Here is a 17853-nt window from a genome sequence, read left to right on the forward strand (position 1 = left end):
TGAACTACGTGTTTTGTTTTGTTTTTTAAATAATGTACAGATGAAGTATATATTTTGGTCACTAGCTTGTTTTTCCAACTGCTTGAACGAGTACAGCCTGCAACCGGGAGTCACATGTGACCCAGCTATAGCCAACCCTTTCACTTCCTCAGTCACAAAGATGCCTTTAGGTACCAAAATACTGCAGGGTTGATGTATTTTGGTACAGACAGAATTCGGTCAGTACAACGATACATCAGTTTGGCCGCTTACGGTATAAGCAAAGTACTTTTTCCTTTTTAAATGGGATGCTTTTCCACTTTTCTGACCTATAAAAGTAGTTGGAATGTTGGATTCCGGTGTTAAACCATCCCAAAGTTTCGGATAACGAGGTTTGGGCATTTAGAACTTTGCCCTGAAAGAAGTTCGGGATGGCTCAAAACGCTCGTTTTCAGAAGGCGTGGTAAAACTGTCCCTTTGTGATGTCACAGAGGGGGGAATTCCTTATATGGAAGTGGAACTGGAACTCTTTGTGTACACTCAGCAGAGTGGGCGTGCCTGGAATATATTAAAACCGACTGTTTAGGCGGGAACTAAAAAATCCTCAGAAATACAACTGAATAGGTGCAGATTCTGGAAGTGCGTAGCTGCTCTATAGGAGTCCACAACTCAATACAAAGGGCCCAAAAATTAGCATTATAGGTCCGCTTGAAATATTTTTGAGCTATCAATGAATAGATTTTCACCAAAAATTAATTAAAATCCCCATCTAGGGCGAACACGTAGAACTTTTATGGCGGAACAAACGACAGCAGCTAACATGACTATAAAAGTAGTTAAAATGTTGTATTCCGGTGTTAAACCATCCCAAAGTTTCACATAACAAAGTTTGGGGCATTTCGAACTTAGCCCTGAAAGAAGTTCGGGATGGCTCAAAACGCTCGTTTTCAGAAGGCGTGGTAAAACTGTCCCTTTGTGATGTCACAGAAGGGGGAATTCCTTATATGGAAGTGGAACTGGAACTCTTTCTGTGCACTCAGCAGAGTGGGCGTGCCTGGAATATATTAAAATCGACCGTTTTGGCGGGAACTAAAAAATCCTCAGAAATACAACTGAATAGGTGCAGATTCTGGAAGTGCGTAGCTGCTCTATAGGAGTCCACAACTCAATACAAAGGGCCCAAAAAAGAGCATTATAGGTACGCTTGAAATATTTTTTGAGCTATCAATGAATAGATTTTCACCAAAATTAATAAAAATTCCCATCTAGGGCGAACAGGTAGAACTTTTATGGCGGAACAAACGACAGCAGCTAACATGACTTTAAAAGGTTATGACCTATGAACATGGCCTCCTCTGTTGGGATTTATCGACGGTGAAAAGGCCGAGTGATCCATAAAGACGACCTTGGCTGACTCCTCCCCCTCCTCCTCCTCCTCCCCTTTCCCACACAGCCTTGACTCTTAGTGGCTGATGGAAAACGCCGGGCTGGGATGAGGACACTTGCTTCACGAAAGCGCCATGAGTCAAATCCAAAACGTTTACGTTACGTTTGCCTTCACTGAAGATGGAATTCTTAACATGAACGTTCCCGAAGACACAATGTGGCAGCGAGACACCACAGGAACCCCATGCTTCCTGTTACGCCATCAGTTATTCCTTTAATTCAATAATGTTCCTCACCTCAGTTACCCAAAAATTACCCAATTTCCCACAGAAAGTTTCAGGTGCCAGCATTTGGATATCATTCATTCATTCATTTTCTACCGCTTTTTCCTCACAAGGGTCGCGGGGGTGCTGGAGCCTATCCCAGCTGTCTTCGGGCGAGAGGCGGGGTACACCCTGGACTGGTGGCCAGCCAATCACAGGGCACATATAGACAAACAACCATTCACACTCACATTCATACCTGTGGACAATTTGGAGTGGCTAATTAACCTAGCATGTTTTTGGAATGTGGGAGGAAACCGGAGTACCCGGAGAAAACCCACGCATGCACGGGGAGAACATGCAAACTCCACACAGAGATGGCCGAGGGTGGAATTGAACCCTGGTCTCCTAGCTGTGAGGTCTGCGCACTAACCACTAGACCGCCGTGCCGCCCATTTGGTTATCAAAAAGGCAAAAAACGAAATAATCGAATTCAAGAAAACAAAACAGGAAGATGGTGCCTGTGTGGCGTCTCGCTGCCACATCCTGTCTCCGGGAACGCTCATGTCAGCAATCACGACTTCTACGGAGGTGAATGGAGCCTGAATCAGGGGGGGCCACAGTGTGGACGGCGGGGGCCAATTGCGGCCCGTGGCTGTTCTTTAATTGGCCCGCTGCAAATTCTCAAAATATAATTTACCAAGAAAATTTAAAAAAAAAATTAAATTTTTTTTAAAGCAAACATTGAAAAATCAAAAGTAATTTTACAAATTAAAGTTGTCATTTTGGGAAAATTAGGTTGTGGAAAAAGCAATAATATTATCAGAATATGGTCAAAATATTATGGGAATAAAGTCATAATTACAAGAAGAAAATTTACCAAAAGAAACTTTAAATAGTTGAAAAAAAAACACCAGTAATTTTAGAATATGTAAAATAAAATAAAATAAAATAAAATAAAATAAAATACAATTAAACTAAATTAAACTAAATTAAATTAAACTAAATTAAACTAAATTAAACTAAACTAAATTAAACTAACTTAAACTAAACTAAAATTAAATTAAATTAAATTAAATTAAATTAAATTAAATTAAATTAAATTAAATTAAATTAAATTAAATTAAATTAAATTAAATTAAATTAAATTAAATTAAATTAAATTAAATTAAATTAAATTAAATTAAATTAAATTAAATTAAACTAAAATTAAATTAAATTAAATAAAATTAAATAAAATTTAATAAAATTAAATTAAATAAGAATTTTAAGAATAAAGTCAAGCCGTATTCTAACAAGAAAACAAAAAAAAAATTCACAATTTTATAAGAATAAAATCATAAGGACAACTTTTAGTAGCATAAAGTGGCGATGAAGGAAAATATATATTGTATTACATAAATACAATAATAAAGACAAAGTATTATGGGATATCACCAGGAAAAATTTAGCCATACATTTTCTCTGCTAACCAGGGCGGACGCTAAGCGAGGTTCCACCGTGAAGAAGCTGGAGGTGTTTGTTTGTTTAGGATAACGCTGAAGAAATTTGGGTGGTCACGTGACATCGTCCAAAAGGTCATTGGCGGCCCACCGCGAATTGCCCCTCGCTCGTAAAAAAAAAAAAACGTTAGTAGCGCAGGAAAACGGCGTCTCCAACGGCGACACTTGGTCGTTATGCGACACAACTGACTTTTGGGGACATGAAAGCACATATTGCGCCCCGCCCCGCCCCCCTCCCTCCCTGCGTGCTCCCACAGCTGGAGTGTTGAAGAACCGGTTCTACTGTGGGACTTGGTAAGCGACCCGGGTCAAGTAGACCATCGAGTTCTCAGCTGGGCGATGCCAAGTACCACAAACATGCGAGAAGAAATTCCATAATGCCAGAGCTGGAATGCAGCGAGACGTATCAATTTTCCGGGGTCACTTCAGGCTAACCGCCCCCCGCCCCCCCCCCCCTCGCAGTGACGTCTAAACATCCTTGTCCGTCATGCATCAGCGGCGTTATGGCAGGTCATTACCAGCCCACACCTTCGCTTTCGCTTTGGCACCAAAACATTCCGTTCGGCCTCAGGCGGCCGTCAGGGACGGGGCGACGGGGCGACGGGGCGACGGGGTGGGGGGCAGGGGGGCGTTCTCACCCGCTCCCCACCACAAGTGATTACGCAACACCACCTTCATCTCGTTGCCTGCCGCAAATGAATGTCACCTCAAACTGCCGACACCCCACCCCCTACCCCCCCAAACACGTTGGTACTCGAAAGTGAGCTTGGGGGGGTGCGATTGGGGGGGGGGGGGTAATGCGAGTTCATTAAGATGGACAGATAGCAGGCCGGGTTTGCATCAGGAGGGGGAAAAAACAATTTCCATTGGAGTCTTTTCCGTCTGGGAACCAGAACGGAGCGAGGATGCCGACCCACCAGGTGGGGGTGCAGGCTTGTGGGAGTGGGGGCGGTGGGGGTAGTGACGGTGGGCGTACCAGCTAATGAGAAAACACAACATTAGCATCTTTGTCACTCAAAAGTGACTCAAAAGCATGTTTTTATTTGTGAAAGATAACATTATAATTTTTTTTTAAATTCATACATAGACGGAGTATTGGTATGAAAAGGCATTGTTTGATATCGCCCCCTAGTGGACTGGCATGCATACTGCAGCATTTCCAGTGAAATATTAACTTGGGAGGGGCGACAAATGCAATATTTATCTGGACTGTAGCTTATAAAAAGCGTCTGCATCCCCTTTTGATGTATGGCTCCCATGAGGGGGGGGGCGAAGGGGGGGGGGTGTTATTACTGCGCCGGCACGGTCCAGATGAAGCGCTCAGCTACCGGCGAAAAGCCGCACTTTATGGGACGATGTTTATTGCTGAAGCGTCAACACGGGAGACTCGCCGCTTTAACGCCGTACCCTACATCTCTTATTTAGCGGACGCCAGGCGTGCCCTGCGAGACGCCGCAGTGAAAACATTTTGTTCAAATCCCCGACTTGGTCTCTGAGGAAGCGGAGAAGGACGGCGTCCAAAAAACACAATCCTGATTCCATTTCTTGGGGCTTGGTAAAAAAAAACCTTTTTGCTACCTTTTCCAGGAAGTGACTTCCTTCACACTCTGATCCCTTAAACTAGACCGAGCTTTAGGGGCTACGGCGCCACCTGTTGCTTTGGCATGCAAATGGATTTTTTAAGGAAATTTCATTCCGAAAAAACATTTTCTCCAGGAAATGGCTTTCTACCTGCTTCTCATTGGCTAAAACCACCTTACTGTCAGACGCCATAGCGCCTCCTGGTGCTTTGGCATGCACATGACAGCCTGCAAATGTCATTGTTATTGGTTGTTGACATTTTACTAAAACATTTGAGAATCAGCTTTTCAAAACAATCAACAGGAAGTGCTAAAACTTGACTTCCGGTGAACACATTTTTCTTAACCAAATACTCAAATTGAGTTTTTTTTCCCAAGAAACGACTTTCTTCAAGCTTCTAATTCGCTAAAACGGCCTGTCTGTTAGTGGCGACAGCGCCTCCTGGTGCTTTGGCATGCACACGACAGGCTGTAAATGTCATTGTTGTTGGTTGTTGACATTTTACTAAAACATTTGAGCATCGGCTTTACAAAACAATCAACAGGAAGTGCTAAAACTGACTTCCTGTGAACACATTTTTTTAACCAAATACTCAATTTGAGTACTTTCCAAGAAACAACATTCTTCAAGCTTCTAATTTGCTAAAACGGCCTGTCTGTTAGCGACGACAGCGCCTCCTGGTGCTTTGGCATGCACTTGGCATTCCCAATCCCATTTCCATGTGGACAGATACAGATTTTAACATTTTAAACATTTTAAAAACACCATATTTTAATTTACGGTAGATCTTTTGCAAAGAAGAAGCGCTAAATCAGACATCCTGGTAAATAAATAAGACATAAAACATAACAACTAAGGACTTTTCTAAGGACGTGGGAATTACAGCACCACGTTTCACGTACAGGAAGTGCGAACAAAATATGAATGAGGCTCAATATGATGTGATTATTATAAAGGTTTTTAAAGAGAGGAAACGGAAAATGTGACGTTTATGTCTCTGTTGAGATGTTTGATGAGTTACAACCGGAAGGAGGGACGATGATTGCCATCGGAGACACCTGTGTGTGTGTGTGTGTGTGTGTGTGTGTGCGTGGGGACGCCTTTTCATTCACGGCCCCAACTTTTAGTGCTCTGAATTAGAGCTAAATGCACAGAAATACAGCAGGCAGCAAGCAGGCGTCAACACACGCACGTACGCGGGCACACTGCAGCAAAAAAACACACACACATACACACAACTTGCACCGTGGCGTGGACGTGCGCACTAAAATGAAGGCATGTCACTTTGAAATGCCGGAAAAGTCACACGACAGACGCGGAAAGAAAGCACGATGTGGGGGGGCGTGGGGGGGGGAGGACAAGATCCGCAAAGCAAAAAACACACAACGCGCCACACATACACACACACACACACACACACATAGCGAACAGCAAACGATGCGCGACGTTTGGCGGCAGGAATTGGATTGCAAAAAGAAGACAAAAGATAAGAATGCTTTGACATACCTGCTGCAGCGAGGACACTTCTCCAACTGCCGGAGTTTGTGTGTCGCCCAGTGTGCGTGTGTCTGTGTGTGTGTGTGTCACTCTCTCTCTTTCACCGTCTGTGTGAATGTGTGTGTGTTGTGATGTGGAAGATAATGCTGATGTTTCCGCTTCCTCGTCTCTTCCGCCCCCTGCTGGCCGCCGCCGTCATGACACCCCCGGCAGCTGTGCGGTTCCTCTCGAGGCTGGAACACAACACTGCATTGTGGTGCTTAAAAGGCTGACAATTAACGTACATTTCGTGTTTTTTTTTTACCCGAGCCTAAATATGATAATACACAGACGTGTATTTGGCACATTTCAGGCCATTTTGTTTCGTTTTTTTTGTATATGTTCCCCAAGCTAAAATGACTCATTAAGTAACAGGAGTTGTTAGCAAACAATGAGCAAATACGCGATGAAACAGTCACGTGGCATTTCTGCTGCTACCACGTGGACAGAAAAACATTGACAAAATGAACAATAACATTACAAAAATTACAGCTGAAATTTGCCCCCCCCCAAAAAAAAAGGTGTGACTTGGACAATATTTCCACATTTTTTAGATGGGTCATACCAAAGTGTGATTTCAAATATATTTAAAACTTTTTTTTATTTACAAATTCCGAGGTACATTATTTAAAATAAAAAAAAAACAAAAAAAAAAACCTTAAACTGTATTATGGAAAGCAGGAAGTGAACAAATGTAACAGTTAGTGATTGTAAAAGTACCAGATGGAGGGGTAGGATTTAATAAGCTTTGCTTCTTCCTACTCCTTTCGGACATGTGGAACTGGGAATTGATTATGTTCAAATGAAATTAAACCATTACCAATTAACATAGCATGTTTTTAGAATGTGGGAGGAAACCGGGGTACAAATAAAAATAAATAAAAATTAAATTTAAAAATTAAAAAACAACTTATACTATATTAGGAAAGCAGGAAGTGAACAAATGTAACAGTTACTGATTGTAAAAGTACCAGATGGAGGGGTAGGATTTAATAAGCTTTGCTTCTTCCTACTCCTTTCGGACATGTGGAACTGGGAACTGATTATGGGATGCACTCAATTGGAATCTGATGCATGTTCAAATGAAATTAAACCATTACCATTAAAAAAAAGTATGGCCGCACGGTGAATGAGTGGTTATCATGTTGGCCACACAGTCGATAGATCGAGAAGACCTGGGTTGGAATCCCCACTTGAGCAGCCCAAGTCAGCTGAGATAGGGTCCGGCATACCCCCGCCACCCTAGTGGGGATAAGCAGTATAGAAAATGGATGGATGGAATGTTGACGTATAGTTGAGATAAGGAGTAATACAACATTTCTGAATGACTAAAATGAAAAAAAATCATGGAATGGAGAAAAAATGTGACTATAGGGGTGTTATTTCATGTTTAGAGGGCTCTAACACTGCATTGACAAGGTCATACACTCCTTTCCTTTGTCGTATTTTCTATTATTACATCTACTATATTGGGTAATAGGAGCATAAAGGTCTGCCGCTTATCCTCATTAAGGGTATGCTGGAGCCTATCCCAGCTGACTTTGGGGGAGAGACGGGGTACACCCCGGACTGGTGGCCAGCCCATATAGACAAACAACCATTCACATTCATACCTATGGACAATTAGAGCCTCCAATGAACCTAATATGCATATTTTGTGGGGATGTGGGAGGAAGTCGAAGTACCATGTAACCACTACGCCACTGTGCGGCATCCGTAGGAATCTAATAATGTTAAAAAATAAATAAAAAACAGCAGTTTTATGGCTTATGTCTTATTTTCTCTTATTATGTCAACAATATTGGGTAATAGGAGTATAAATGCTACTGTAGGGGTGTTATTTTATGTCTAGAGAGCTCTAATTTTATATCATATCTTATTTTGTCTTATTATATCTACTATACTGAATGAAAGGATTGTAAAGATGACCATAGGGGTGTTATTTCATGTCTGGAGTGCTCTAATCTTATTCATTCATTCATTTTCTACCGCTTATTATCACGAGGGTCGCGGGGGGGGGGGGGGGAGTGCTGGAGCCTATCCCAGCTGAGAGGCGGGGTCCACCCTGGACTGGTGACCAGCCAATCACAGGGCACATATAGACAAACAACCATTCACACTCACAATGGTACTAGTATAAAAGTTGGAGAAACAACAACACTAGTCATCTAAAGTTGTACATGATTCACTTATTTTTACACTTGAAAGGGCAAAATGTGAAAACGATATCTTCAAAAGTAAGATGAAGAGCAGTGTAGTTTTCCTGATTTAACATTTCCTGTAAAAACAGGAGTGTGACACAGCAGATGCCGTGGATGATCCCCCCCCCCAGCGGGGGAGGTTGCATGCGATCGGGCTGTTGGAAGCTAATAAAGTGCTTCTCTCCGGCCGTAAATGGCTGCTATGTTTCTGACTGGAGGCGAGCTCACAGTAATCCTTCTATGCGGCCCCGCATTTGAATTTAAAAGCGGCACAGTGTGGTGTGAAAAGGCGGAGTCAGTGTGCGCAGAACGCAGCTGCAAAGGAACAGGACGCAGGCTTTATTAGCTCTGCCGCTCGCTCCGATCCTCACACGTCCCCTGGCCAAGATCTCAGAGCGAGAGAGAGAGGGGAACGGAGAGAGACCACGTTGACGGGTCCTGCATTAAGTGCGCTACTCTCACAGATGAAATGCTACCTATACGGTCTTGGCGCCGCATGCGACCCGAGAAGACAAAGAGCTCCAATAAAATCCTCCATGGATGCACTAAAGTTCCCTCCCCAGCACCAATCTCATCGGGGAGATTCATGGGGCCGCTCGGGGGACGTCGACATTGCCAAAGAAACCAACCCAGGAATCTCCGCCGCGACTCTGTGCAGAGTTCTACCATCTGCATGATCTTTTCTGTGTGTTATAAAGATACAAAAACAGCTAAAAACAGGTTTTGTTTTGGAATGTTGAAGTTCCATTAACGTGTAAAATGACCATAATAGGACAAAATACTATATTACATTATTACTATCATGAATGTAGCATTGGTACAGGATGGATATAGAACCATAAAACCTTGTTGGACCTTGTTTTTGTTGTGTTTTAATAGCTGCCTAATAATTAGCTGCCTCTTTTTACCTTTTTAATACCTTTAGTCCAGGGGTGGGCAAACTATTAAGTGCTCCTGAAAAAAGCGACACAAGCATAATAATAATAAAAATTAAAATAATAATCATTATATTATTATTATAACTATTATGATTATTATATTTATTATATTAATGCTAATTATTATATTAATTAGATATAATAATATTGTTATATTTGCATATTTTACATAATAATAATATAATAATTATTATTTTAATTTTATTTTAATTATTATAATATTTTATTATTTTTAAAATATTTAAATATAAAATAATAATAGCAGATTGCATGACAATTTCACAGATACAATAATACCAGGTGGACTGTTACGTGTAAAATATATAGTCTATATATAGTATATATAAAAAAAATTTCCGGGGGTGGGGGCAGACTATATATTTTACACGTAACAGTCCACCTGGTATTATTGTATCTGTAAAATTGTCATGCAATCTGCTATTATTATTTATTATTTTATATTTATATTTAAATAATATTATATTTAATATTATATAATATTTAATAATATTTTAAAAATAATAAAATATTATAATAATTAAAATAAAATTAAAATAATTATTATATTATTATGTAGAATATGCAAATATAACAATATTATTATATATAATTAATATAATAATTAGCATTAATACAATAAATATAATAATCATAATAGTTATAATAATAATGTCATTATTATTATTTTAATTATTATTATGTGCTTGTGTTTCTTTTTTCAGGAGCACTTTGTAAACAACAGACCATGTCAAACAACGAAATTGATACAACCATCAAAAGGTTGGCTCAGGCCATGATGCCAGGTTGTATGTTGAGTTTAAATGAAATACTTTGGAAAGATTGGGCGGGCCGTATTCAAACACTTGGCGGGCCGGATGTGGCCCCCGGGCCGTAGTTTGCCCACCCCTGGGCTAGTTTGTTAATCGCAATGTTTAGCGGTGTACGCAAACTGGGAAGCAGAGAAAGAAATGTTACCGGTTCCCTCCTGACCAAACGGAGCTAACCGGGACTAGCGATTGGCAACGGATGGATAATCCAGAAAATTGCATCATTCCAAAGAGTCGCTTGCCGCTCTAATGAGAAACATATTTATCGTTGGTAAACATGTTGGGGGGGGGGAGAAAAAGTTGTCTTTATTCTCAGAACACGAGAAACATCCACGTACATTCCTCACTGACCGAGCCGCCTTTTCCACAGCAAATAACCCCGACCTCAAAGCATCCCAAGTATGCTGCGAAGTCGCGAGGGTTTACTCTGGTGCGGAATCCACGGCGAGCGCTGCGGCGGCGGTTTTCCTTCCACGGCTTTACAGTCGTGAGTGTTTTCACAGGAATCAAAGATGGCCGCGGAGACCAAAATAGTGTGAATGACACGTTCTATTTGCTGACATGCGACGGTGTGAAACATCGGAGTTTCTTTCTCTGTGGAGCGGAATCATCAAACCTGCGCGAGGCGGCGCCAGAGCGCCTCCGTCAGGTCGTGTGTGACGAGCGGGTGCGGTCAGTCGGAGTCGGAGGAGTCGCCGCCGCGTTTGCCGGACTTGTGCTTGTGCTTCTTCTTCTTTTTACTTTTCTTCTTGTCCTTTTTCTTCTTGTCCTTCTTCTTCCTCTTCTTGCCGCGGCGCTCAGAGGATGAGGAGCTGTCGGAGTCAGATGATGATGAGGAGGAGGTGGGGTCCTGAAGAAGTTGCTGCAGCTGCTGGATCCTTAGGGTGGGGGGGTGAAAGGGGGGCAGAGTTAGAGGTTGCGATGAGGCCTAATAGCGACACATCCTTCCTTTGTCCTAGCTGCTACTTGTGACCGCGAGGCGCTGCAGCCGGCCGCGCACGAACGCAGCTTCAGCCTAACGTTCTTTTGGTATCATCAAAGCTGGCTGGCTGCAGCGTGCTGATTTACGAGGGTTTCTAACCGCTAAGTGGAAGACGAAATACATAGCGAGGCTTGGAATGTGTTTTATTGGCTGCGATCTCGCACACGCATCGTGTTTTTTGGCCCATTGGGGGGAAATAAAATGTGGTTAGAAAGCAGGAGTCAACACAACCCAACGGCGGATGAACTTGCACATCAAGTGGACGTCGCTTTCTCACAAGCAAAGCTTCCAAAAAGTCATAATATGACAAAAAGAACATTTAACAATGCAAGTTAGCAAGTTGAAAAAATGAAAAAAAAAAACGACATACTAACCCCTTACGTTTTTTGTCAAAAATCAACGCGGTCAAACTCTGGCGTTTTACGCCATTTTTGGGTGCTTCTGGGGCCCCTGTTGAGCGTGTGTGAGGTTTCCACTTTTATTTTTGACAGAAAAGTGCTTTAAAAACAAGTTGAAAAAAAATGAAAAAAACGACATACTAACCCCTTACGTTTTTTGTCAAAAATCACCACATTCAAAATCTGGCATTTTATGCCATTTTTGGATGCTTCTGGGTCCCCTGTTGAGTGTGTGTGAGGTCTCCCCTGTTTTTTTTTTTTTTTTTTTTTACCAGAAAAGTGCTTTAAAAGCAAGTTGAAAAAAATGAAAAAAAAAACGACATACTAACCCCTCACGTTTTTTTCGAAAAATCACCAAATTGAAAATCTGGCATTTTATGCCATTTTTGGATGCTTCTGGGCCCCCTGTTGAGCGTGTGTGAGGTTTCCACTTTTATTTTTGACAGAAAAGTGCTTTAAAAACAAGTTGAAAAAAATGAAAAAAAAAACGACATACTAACCCCTTTTTTTTTGTCAAAAATCACCACATTCAAAATCTGGCATTTTATGCCATTTTTGGATGCTTCTGGGTCCCCTGTTGAGTGTGTGTGAGGTCTCCCCTGTTTTTTTGACCAGAAAAGTGCTTTAAAAGCAAGTTGAAAAAAATGAAAAAAACGACATACCTTTACGTTTTTTTCCAAAAATCACCAAATTGAAAATCTGACATTTTATGCCATTTTTGAAGTTCATTCATTTTCTACCGCTTATCCTCACCAGGGTCGTGGGGGGTGCTGGAGCCTATCCCAGCTGTCTTCGGGCGAGAGGTGGTGGCCAGCCAATCCCAGGGCACATATAGACAAACAACCATTCACACTCACATTCATACCTATGGACAATTTGGAGTGGCTAATTAACCTAGCATGTTTTTGGAAACCCGGAGAAAACCCACACATGTATGGGGAGAACATGCAAACTCCACACAGAGATACCCGAGTGTGGAATTGAACTCGGGTCCCCTAGCTGTGAGGCTTTTTTTGTTCCGTATGTATCCGTATCCTTTCACTTGTGACGATGTGGCCCTCACTGGGAAGGTTCCCTCAACTGGAAAGGGTTTGCCTAAGCCTGATCTTGAGGTTCCAGCATTGCCTTTGGATTACACGGTGTGGCACATAGCACATCCCTTTTCCTGAAGCACATTGCTTTATGAATTAAATATTATGTTAATTACCACTTCAAAAGGAGACGGAATGGACTCTCTTTCTGCTCCTTTTCAGAGAAAACGTCGCATTGAACAAACAAAGGCTTCAAAACCGCGGCCGGCCTTTCCATGACCTTCTCGTAACGTACGCTGAATCCACCTCAAGTGCAACCACACATGCATTTCATAATCGGAGTGATACTATTCATTCATTCATTCATTTTCTACCGCTTTTCCTCACGAGGGTCGCGGGGGGTGCTGGAGCCTATCCCAGCTGTCTTGGGGTACACCCTGGACTGGTCGCCAGCCAATCACAGGGCACATATAGACAAACAACCATTCACACTCACATTCATACCTATGGACAATTTGGAGTGGCTAATTAACCTAGCATGTTTTTGGAATGTGGGAGGAAACCGGAGTACCCGGAGAAAACCCACGCATGCACGGGGAGAACATCTCCACACAGAGATGCCCGAGGGTGGGATTGAACCCTGGTCTCCTAGCTGTGAGGTCTGTGCGCTAACCCCTAGACCACCGTGCCGCCGGAGTGATACTAATATAATAATAATAATAATAATAAGTCATATTTACCTGCTCTCTTTTTCGTTCCTTTCGTTTTCACGGATGAGGTCATACATGGGGTCTTCGTGAGCCTAGGAGGAGGCAGACAGGTCAGGAGAGGACAGGAGAGGTCAGGAGAGGACAGGAGAGGACGTCCATAAGGATGAGGAATAAAAAGAGCAAAGAAATCCATGAAGAGAGAAAGCTGCCTGGAACACAACACTTTTTTTTGTCATCTCGTCAGCATGTTTCCGGGCAGGAAAAAAAAATGATAGAGTTGCTTTTATGGTAATCAGAGAGCTGAGTACTCCTGCAGATCTCCATTCTTCCGTTTGATGGAAAATGTCCTCTAAGGACCTCCATCCATCCATCCATCCATCCATCCATCCGTCCGTCCTCCTGCTCTACTCACCACACGGAACTGCTCCAGCTTCTGGTTGCCTTTGATGAAAAAGGGACACTCTCGGTCTCCTGTGCGATGCCCGTAACGCTTGCACCTCCAGCCTGCATAAAAGGGAGCGACCGTGGATCAATCAGTCCTTTATTGATTGGTGCAATTAATTGATTGGTGCCCAAACCTTTTCACATCACTGTATGTTACAATAATACAAATATTATGGGAGTAAAGTTATCCTTATGCTAACATTTACAAGAATCTAATATAATTATAGAGAATAAAATTGTATTGTATTGAAGGGGAAAAAAGTTGCAATTATATGAGAATACATTTGTAATATTGTAAAGACAAATAATGCAATTTTTGTAGCACAGAGTTGAAATATTAAATATTTTTTAAAAGTCATAACATTGTGTGTAAAAAACTAAACAAAACAGGTTAGGAAAAAGTATAAATATTATGGGAATAGACTCAATTTTACTAAAAAATTTACATTAATTCAGAAGAAGGTTGAACACTTATAGGAAAAATGTGGAAAACAAATGATATGCTTCTTCACAAACATGACAGATGCAGTTTTTTCTTGAAATATACAGTAAACCTGGGATATATCGGATTCAATTGTTCCCACTGGTTTTGTCCGATATAAGCGAAATCCGTTATATGCGTATACCGGAAAATGTCCGTTTTACGCATATATGGGATTTATATCCGGTATATGCGTAAATGGGATTTTATCCGTTATAAAAAGGCACTTCCTTGACTATGTTTCCAATGTACCTGGACGCGCAGGCAACGCTGCAAACGCTGCAAATGACGTCGTATAGCGGCCTGTCACCATTCGGCGAATCGGAGCGCCACGATGCGGCCATCCGATATATGCCAGGGAAATTTCATGGAAATGCATTGGAACGGGACTGGAGATTTTGTCCGAAATAGGCGAAATCCGTTATAAAAAATCCGATATATGCAATGAATTTTTATTGGAAATGCATTACAGAAAAATTGGGTTTTTTTTATATGTCCGTTGTGAGCGAATTTCCGATATATCCGAGGTTTACTGTATATAACTTCTTAGCATATATTCTAAAATATCATACCCCCCCGGTGCCATGAATAGATTACAGGCCCATGAGCAACACTAAGGGAAGTTTTGGATATTCATCCCCATCCCTTTAAAACTATAAGAAAAATAAGAATGAATGGATGGAGGATACAAATGAACTTCTAGTGCATTTGACGACAAGGAGACGTGGCTTCTTGGCTCCATGTTCCCCAAAAAGCTTCCCCCTCCTTACAAATGGCCTCCGATGTAAGGCCCTTTTGCTTTGACACAACAAAAGTGCTAAAAGTTTCTCAGCTCTGCTGAGGAGGAGAATATTATGAGTCATCGCCAACATTTGTTGCGCTTTGACAACAGTTTGCAGAACAATGAGACGCCAGCTGTACGTTTGTTTTCCCGGACAGTCTGAGACGCTACCACTTCTCGGCAGTCTGTTATCTCCTGACTTCAAAAAAAAAAAAAAAAAAACGCTACACATCTAAAGAAATGTCATTCTACGCCATTTACTGACAAAAAACCCACCACATACAGTATTAGGAATGGAGGTGCCATTGTCTAACTGACGCATAGTAAAGAACATCCATTGAGTTCAAGTGAGGAGGCTTTTGCATGCAAACAAACAAACAAACATGGTCTCGGGGGAGGAAGCAGATGGAGTCATACTCGCATTCAACACAATAAATGCCAATTTATGGGCAGCCACAACGCAACCCACCCCCCCCACCCCCGCGGTTTGCGTGTATGCGGCATGAAAATGAATGAAGACTGAATAGAACGCCTTCATTGACACACGTTATTAGTCATCACGGTGAACGTCAACTTCTCTACACGAGTCGGCGAAGGCCAAATACTATGGACTTGGGAATTTATGTGGATTCATTTATTCCGTACTTAATATATTATACATTTATTTTTTAAGTACGGTAAAAAAAGTTAAAAAAAAATAAATAAAAAATTAAAATAGAATAACATTAAAAAAAATAAATGTAGTAACAGCAAAATTCAACAGCTATAAAAAAATAAAATAGTAAAATTAATTAATAAAAAAGTAATTATCACATAAATGGTCGGCCGTATCTCAATAATAAATTCAAAATATATATTCAAATAATAAAATAAAACAATAAATGTTTTCTGGTGTGCATTATTTCCAGGCTTTTGCTGGCCACATAAAACAATATCACGGGTGAATGTGGCCACTAGCCATCGAGCTTGACACCTGTGGTTAGCGCTTTCCTTTGACGTGCTCTGCTTTGAGGCTGATAAGGACTAAATAAAATCATTAAAAAATAAAATATTACAATACAATACAATTCAAAAATACAATTTAACTCTATTTAACCCCCCCCAAAAAATTAATAAATGTAAAAAATATATTAAAATAATAATATACAGTGGTATTTTGGTTAACATCCGCCCTGGTTAAGGGATAAGTGTAAGTTTTTTTGAAAATGTTCAAAATATCAAAACATCCTGTTTATGTTTATGCCGCCATACTAGATCACACGCACAAGATAAACTCTTGCGATACTGGCATGTGATTGTAGGCCGCAGATGCCAACACAAAATACATGGACCACACAAAAGAGAAAGGCCATGAACTGTACTGTCTTTACTGTACTATACTGTACTATACTACAAACTTCTTTGGAATACAACATTCGAACTGCATTTATGGCTCAGAAAAGTGGAAAAAGCATAATAGGTCCCTTTAACATTTTTGGGTGTCTGGAATGGATTAGTTAGATTTATATTATTTTCTTGCTTTGGTTTAAGTTGGACCTTCGGCAACATGTGAATGATGTTAACCGAGGCGCCGCTGTAGCAAAACGACCTCCAGTGATTGCTATGGTGTCATGTGATGTGAGGATGTGCCACCAGCCTTACATTGCATCACCTTCACTTCCTTCCCCAGCGGCATCCACAGGCCCCGAGTTGGCGCGTTGGCCAGGAAGCTGCGGGCCTCTTCATTTCCGGGTTCGGCGGGTATGCAGTCCTCTGGCTTCTCCTCGTGCTCCTGCAACGGCACATGTAGCTGTCAATCACACATCCTAGGGGCGGGTCGGTGAAAGCAGCTTCTTTTATTTAATTTTTTTTTTAATTTTGCCATGAAAATGTGGTAAAGTAAAAGAAAGGGGCTTTACCTTAATGTATCCTGGTGGAGGTTTTTCATAGCTAAATAAAGAGGACGTGTGTGTTATATATTATATTTATACTGCTCCAACGTTAGGTTATTTACATATTACTCTTGCTATTGAAACAAACACTTACAATGTCTCGACGTGTTTGAGATTTTGCACTTGTTGGTTGAGTTTCTTCATCTGGCTCCTGATCTTTTCGTCATCTTCTTTGCTCGATTTGCTTCTTTTGTGCTCCCGCTTGCTGTCATTTCTGTCGCTCGTCCGCTCTCTCTTCCTTCCCGACATGTTGTCAAAGACTAGACGATGACAAAATAAACTCGATAGACGCTAATTCGGTGTCACATTGAGGCGAGTATCGACTGTGGCTAATGTGATGCTAACTAGCAAACACTGCGTTGGTGTTGATACACTCGATTTCCGGCGAGGATCTGCTGTTTGGTGGGAGCTTAGCGCCCCCTGCAGGATTGGGGCGGAAACGAAACAACGATCGCCACTGCCATGCCACTAACCCTTTTCAAAGAGCATACTTTTTCTCAATGATGTCAACACAAAAGACGTCCACAATAAACGTTGTAAACAACACAACATCTACATATAACAGTTTTAAACTATAACTAAATAAATGAGCTATGAATATTACAATTGTTTAATATATCTGGTTTAGCATCAGGGTAAACATGAGACCACGTGACACAACCAGGAAGTGTTGAGGAAGGTCTAGTCTGGTTTCACCCACAGAACTACATTACGTAGAAAACTCACGAGCCGTACGTTTTTGTCGCTGCGAGTCCGCCATCTTGTGTAGCACTACTTTGTTCGTTTGCGACTTTCCACGTTTTTACTTATGGTTTCTGACACTCTGGACGCGACAAGGCTCTAATGTGCGGCTGTAAACTACCTATATATGCCTATACACTG

General features: G+C 41.4%; 2 protein-coding genes across 4 annotated transcripts in view; both read right to left on the bottom strand.

Moving 5' to 3' along the window:
- Positions 1-6386, bottom strand: part of LOC131102345 (engulfment and cell motility protein 1) — an 87207-nt gene extending 80821 nt beyond the window's left edge. For both annotated transcript variants that reach the window (XM_058047937.1, XM_058047935.1), the window contains exon 1: positions 6218-6386. The gene's annotated coding sequence lies outside the window, so the exon portion shown is untranslated. The remainder of the gene's footprint in view (positions 1-6217) is intronic.
- Positions 6387-10061: 3675 nt separating this feature from the next.
- On the bottom strand, positions 10062-17383 carry LOC131101686 (retinitis pigmentosa 9 protein homolog). Of its 2 annotated transcripts, none has more exons than XM_058047016.1 (6): positions 17066-17383; positions 16939-16969; positions 16692-16811; positions 13747-13838; positions 13365-13426; positions 10062-11091 (listed from the first exon to the last, which is right to left on the bottom strand). In XM_058047016.1, the coding sequence occupies exons 1-6, from the start codon at positions 17218-17220 to the stop codon at positions 10859-10861; spliced, it is 693 nt and encodes a 230-aa protein (XP_057902999.1). In that variant the 5' UTR covers positions 17221-17383; the 3' UTR covers positions 10062-10858. The 2 variants fall into 2 exon arrangements, with proteins under 2 accessions (XP_057902999.1, XP_057903000.1); XM_058047017.1 differs by having other exon boundaries at positions 10065-11091; positions 16682-16811; positions 17066-17380.
- Between the last annotated feature and the right edge of the window lie 470 nt (positions 17384-17853).

The sequence above is a fragment of the Doryrhamphus excisus genome, chromosome 14, assembly GCF_030265055.1.
Source record: "Doryrhamphus excisus isolate RoL2022-K1 chromosome 14, RoL_Dexc_1.0, whole genome shotgun sequence".
NCBI classification, from domain to species: Eukaryota; Metazoa; Chordata; class Actinopteri; order Syngnathiformes; family Syngnathidae; genus Doryrhamphus; species Doryrhamphus excisus.